This window comes from Cyprinodon tularosa, unplaced genomic scaffold, assembly GCF_016077235.1.
Source record: "Cyprinodon tularosa strain WSP-4 unplaced genomic scaffold, ASM1607723v1 ctg31, whole genome shotgun sequence".
NCBI classification, from domain to species: domain Eukaryota; kingdom Metazoa; phylum Chordata; class Actinopteri; order Cyprinodontiformes; family Cyprinodontidae; genus Cyprinodon; species Cyprinodon tularosa.
Window position 1 is genome coordinate 1,335,839 of NW_024039019.1, and position 4,664 is coordinate 1,340,502.

At 42.5% G+C, this 4,664-nt stretch overlaps 1 protein-coding gene and 1 long non-coding RNA gene across 2 annotated transcripts; one reads left to right on the forward strand and one right to left on the reverse strand.

The window, feature by feature from the left end:
* The first annotated feature begins 487 nt into the window (after nt 1-487).
* LOC119788088 lies at nt 488-737 on the forward strand. Its single transcript, XR_005281418.1, has 2 exons — nt 488-576; nt 650-737. It is a non-coding gene; the product is annotated as an uncharacterized LOC119788088 (long non-coding RNA).
* Nucleotides 738-2,613: 1,876 nt separating this feature from the next.
* Nucleotides 2,614-3,927, reverse strand: bhlha9 (basic helix-loop-helix family, member a9). The gene has a single exon (XM_038292270.1). It carries the CDS (start codon nt 3,799-3,801, stop codon nt 2,869-2,871), a length of 933 nt encoding a protein of 310 aa, XP_038148198.1. The 5' UTR covers nt 3,802-3,927; the 3' UTR covers nt 2,614-2,868.
* Between the last annotated feature and the right edge of the window lie 737 nt (nt 3,928-4,664).

The window sequence follows — 4,664 nt, forward strand, 5'->3', positions numbered from 1 at the left end:
TTCACTTTTTAAATGGAATTACTGAAATCAATCTATTTTTTCATGATATTCTAATTTTATGACCAGCACCTGTATCTGTTGGGATCTGGGGATGTACCACCTTCCTCCAGCAGAGTGTGCCGTGGGTCTCCTGGGCTGGAGCCCTCCAGCACACCTGGAGCTCGTCTGCTCATCAGGAGACCTTCCCTACATAAGCAGCTGCCAGACCTTCCTTCAACGCCACAGTGTTGACCTAGTTTGGTTAGCGAACCTGAGCCTCTGTTACCTGAAAGAATCTTAGTTATCTCTAGAGAGAAACCTGATTCTAATCTGCCTCTGTCTTTGCTCACAGGAAACCTGTCTCAAGTCTGAAGCTCTGGATGAGCTTAACCTGCCTGCCAGCCCTGGTGAGCCAAACCTGAAGATTCCAATCTGGATTTCTCCTGCTGCTCTCAGAGAAGAGCTAGAAACTCTGATCAAGGTCTGCCATTCAAAGTCAGAAGCTAGACGCTGCTGCTGCTTGTGCACTCTGCTGAACCAACAGTCTCTGGACCCAACGGTTCCCTCTCTCACAAGTAAAGCCTGGACTTCTTCAAGGTAGACTCTGAATTATCTAAAGACTCAATTAATCATCTGATTGCCTGGCTAATCAAACTGTCCGTCTCTGCAGACATCAGTGAACCCAACCCAGACCAGTACCTGAACCAGTTCATGTCTTTGTGTGAAAACCTTTGTCAATAAACTCTGTTAAACTTTTACTCAGCCTCCGTTTGTGTTCTGCATGTGGGTTTAGCCTTAAACCAATCATGACAGTATCCTTTAAAAAAAACATTTTTAGAGGAAACTGGAGGTTTGGTCTTTGACAGGACAATGAAAACACATGAAAACGTTGTAATCTAGACTGTTCGATTGTAGCTCTGACTGTGTTTAGTGATCTCATCCTGCCAGAAGGTGAATGTCGAACCCAGTCTCTTTCTTCTTTTACATGTCGTCTTCCAGAATGCTCCACTATTCCATCTTCCATGAAGTCTAACCAGGGTCCCTGTCCCTGCTAAAGAAAAGCATCACCATGACAGGATCTGGCCATGACTGTTTCATTGTGGGGATATTGTGTTAAGGTTAAAGTGCATATTCATCTTTTTACTCTAAATAGTATTGTGTATGTATTTGAACAAGTCACATGTAGGTTTCTTTAGTATTAAATGTGTAAGTTTCAAAAATATAAAATTTTTTGGGCTAGTATTGCTAATAGTTAAATACCATATAAAATATCCTCTTAATATCTATGCACACTTAGGTTGGGCATGATGTCATTGAAGTACCAAGATAGTATGTGGGATCCAGTATAAGCTGCAAGACTGCAATCTGTTGTATTGCTTTAGATTTGAACTTTATAAAGAAGCAGTTATCCCGGTTTAGCCACGTCTGTAACGTAAAAACCAAACTAAACCATTTATGTAATTTAATAATACATATTATTACTGCACATACAGAGTGTTATATCAACTCAATATCAATCTCCAGTACCCAGTTCAGTAAATAAACCAGAAGAACATTTGAACCACGGAGGGAGGAGAAAGAGACATGCCGTCACTGAGTGCTGTCAGCCATCGCTGCCTCTCATGGTGATTCAAGCTTTCCCAGTGATTCATGTCTGTGCTGAGACTAAAACACAGCCCAGACTGTTGTCACTCTTCTTTTTCTCACCACATCCATCCCCCTTCTCCTATTATTTGTCCCCTCCTCTCCATTTATCTCTGTGTCCATCTCCCCTCTGCTTCCTGCCTGCTAATTGTTGTTGTACCATACCGGTTATTTTTTCCACTGAGGGGGCACCATCTCTCCTGCAGCCCACATTTCCCTGCAGCATTTCAAGGCTCATACTGTTAGACCTCCAGGATGTTCAAAAACTCCTAACACACCCAGTTCCACCTGTGGGCTGGTGCAGCCCAGCAGGGGATTTCACTACTGTGATGATGGGGTGCACTGTTCCTTCCTGAACCCAAATAAATCTGTCTTTGGCTTCTTTCCTGGAGTGTGTTTCCAACACACTGCAAAGCACATGAAATGATAGCATATTCCTATGGCTGGGATTCACTCTTCAGTGACCTTGCTCAGCAATCAGAATCTGCCTTCTGATGATACATTGGAGTTCAAACGATGGTGTCTGTTTTGTTTTTCAAAAAAAATCACTGTTCACACCTGTCAGTTTGTTGATTTATATGCTGAATCTCTGCCATAGTTGTGTTCTAGCCTCTATTGAGCTCTGTGTAAATTCCACCTTGACTTCCCCTTTCAGAAAAATTGCAAGACTGGACTTGTAAGGACATTTCCACTGAGTGAAGGACCTCTGCCATCTCACAGAATGCGAGAAACTACCATCCTCAGGCTATACGCACACACACACACCCTCACACAAACACACACACTCAACTCTGAGCATCTACACATGCTGGCAAGCATTTTTAGAAAATAATGGAGGCAAAACCATTTAGTTAATTTATTTTTATTTTGTAGTTTAAACACAGAATAAATACATTGAAAGAAGTTGTACATTTTAAGATGTGGGTTCACAAAGGACACTGAATAAACTATGTTCTTCACCGTTTTCCTCAGTTTTTCATTTATGTTCAAATTTTAACAGCCACAAAAGCTATTTTTGTCTGGGTTTAATACACAATTCCATTATTTTTGTGAATAAACTGATTTATATTAAAGTGGAAAATGTCATTTATCTGTGTATTACACAATTTTAGAAATGCAGGATCACATGTATTTCTTATGAAGTCTAAATTGTTCAGTTAGCAGGTTGTACATTAATGTAGTTCCAGCTGTGCGAATCTGTTGTTGCAGTTCAGTTCTGGTGGCTTACGATGGATCTTTAGCCCGTTAAAGTATGTCTGCACAGACAGAGAAACTGTGCTCTGGTTCCTGCACGTAGCTCACCTGCCATGAACGTCCTAGAGTAGGAGGTGGCTCTATGAAACTGTCCATGTATCCTTGAGGGCAAGAGTTCCATATATCCGACTGATACTCCAACCCATCACCCATCGGAAGATATCGCAATGGACTGGACAGATTGTCATGTCCACTGCATTGTCCATGAGAGGCATAAAAATGTCTCTCCGCTGGATAGCAAGAGTAGTGAGGTGACAGTGGGCAAGATTTCATGGTGCTATCCATGTAGACATGGGAATCTGCAGACAGCCTGCGCAGGTGAGATCCTTTTTGCTGCTCCATCTGCTGGGGGGCAGATGCATGCCAAGGGATGCAGCTTTGATGCTCTAGCCGAGGTACACCAACCCTGTTCTGCTCAAGTCGAGACCCTCCCATCACAGCTGGCCCTACAGAAGACCTGTGGCACTCTCGGTGGCTGCAAGGCTTGTTGGGAGGATTTGAGCTCAGGTAAACAGAGAGGGAGGAGATGCGGTTAATTGCCCTCTGCAGTGTAGCGATCTTAGATAGCCGTTTGCCATTTAAGTCATGATTCAGTGCAAGACGAAGAGCGTTGAAGGCTTGGTTGTAGTCCATTATACGCTTTCGCTCACGCACATTAGCAGCCATTCTCCGAGCCTTTGAACGGACGGGTCTGTTGCGTTTCTTGTTCTGGCTTTCCTCAGGGTCAATGAGGCTGTCTTCAAAAGTTGGTTTACCGCTTCCATCGCTGTCACCTTGTCCCAGCACGCCAATCTCGAGCTCTTCCTCTGAGAATTCTGAACCTGTGACACTGCTGCAGCTCATCGTGTCTATAATGCAGACACTATCCAAGTACAATCTAAGTCTTGGGGAGGAAAGAAATTCGCTGCACGTTTCTAATCTCATCAACACTCTCCCCGTTTGTTTAATGGGGCTGTCGGTATTTGCCGCTACTCAGACAGCCCGGGTGTTCTCTCCGTCTTGCTCCTCTGGTGCACCGTGGTTACCTGTACCTTAAAAGACAGGTTGGTCTGCTTTTTAAAACATCTTGGAGTCACATGGTACAACCACTCATGAGGAATGATGCACTCTCTCTCCCTTTCCATGTTTATGGGTGCCCTGCAGGCAAATGGCAGTGTCACCTCTTCCTGCTGCTCTGACTCTCCCTCACATCTCTCATCGAATCACGTAGAAGAGCTGCAGCTACGTATGCCCTTGTAACATAAGCAAAAGACCTAGAGAAACACATTTAAAACCCAATAATCACATATAAATAAAAAAGAAATGTAGCTGTTCTTAATTTTGATGTTGAATAAGAGAAAACTTTTCATGTTTTGGGTCAGATATGATGTCTATTTATAAGCGTTTTTCAAAAAATCTTTAAAGTGCTTCATTTTGATATTTTCTCCTAACTCACCTAATTGCATGAGAAATCATAAACTCCATTCTTCCCTTACAGTCTTTTCATAAGGTCACACAGTTTTTATGATCTCAGTTGCTGCAATTACATTTCGTTTATGTGTTACAACTTGTTAATTTTTTGATAAAATATCATCCCTCTATCAAATCACTTAAGATGGTTCCTAATCTTTACTGCATACTTATCAGAGTGACCAAATCAGCTATATGTTTCTTCTATAGAAGAAATAGAACCTTCTTATCTGTTGCAGGTCAAATTCATCCCATTAGCTGTCTATACAGAGCTATTCTCTCTCCCTGTCTCCCTTTTTGCTCAGCTTTAAAGGCCATGTAATTTAAAGTGGCTGCCT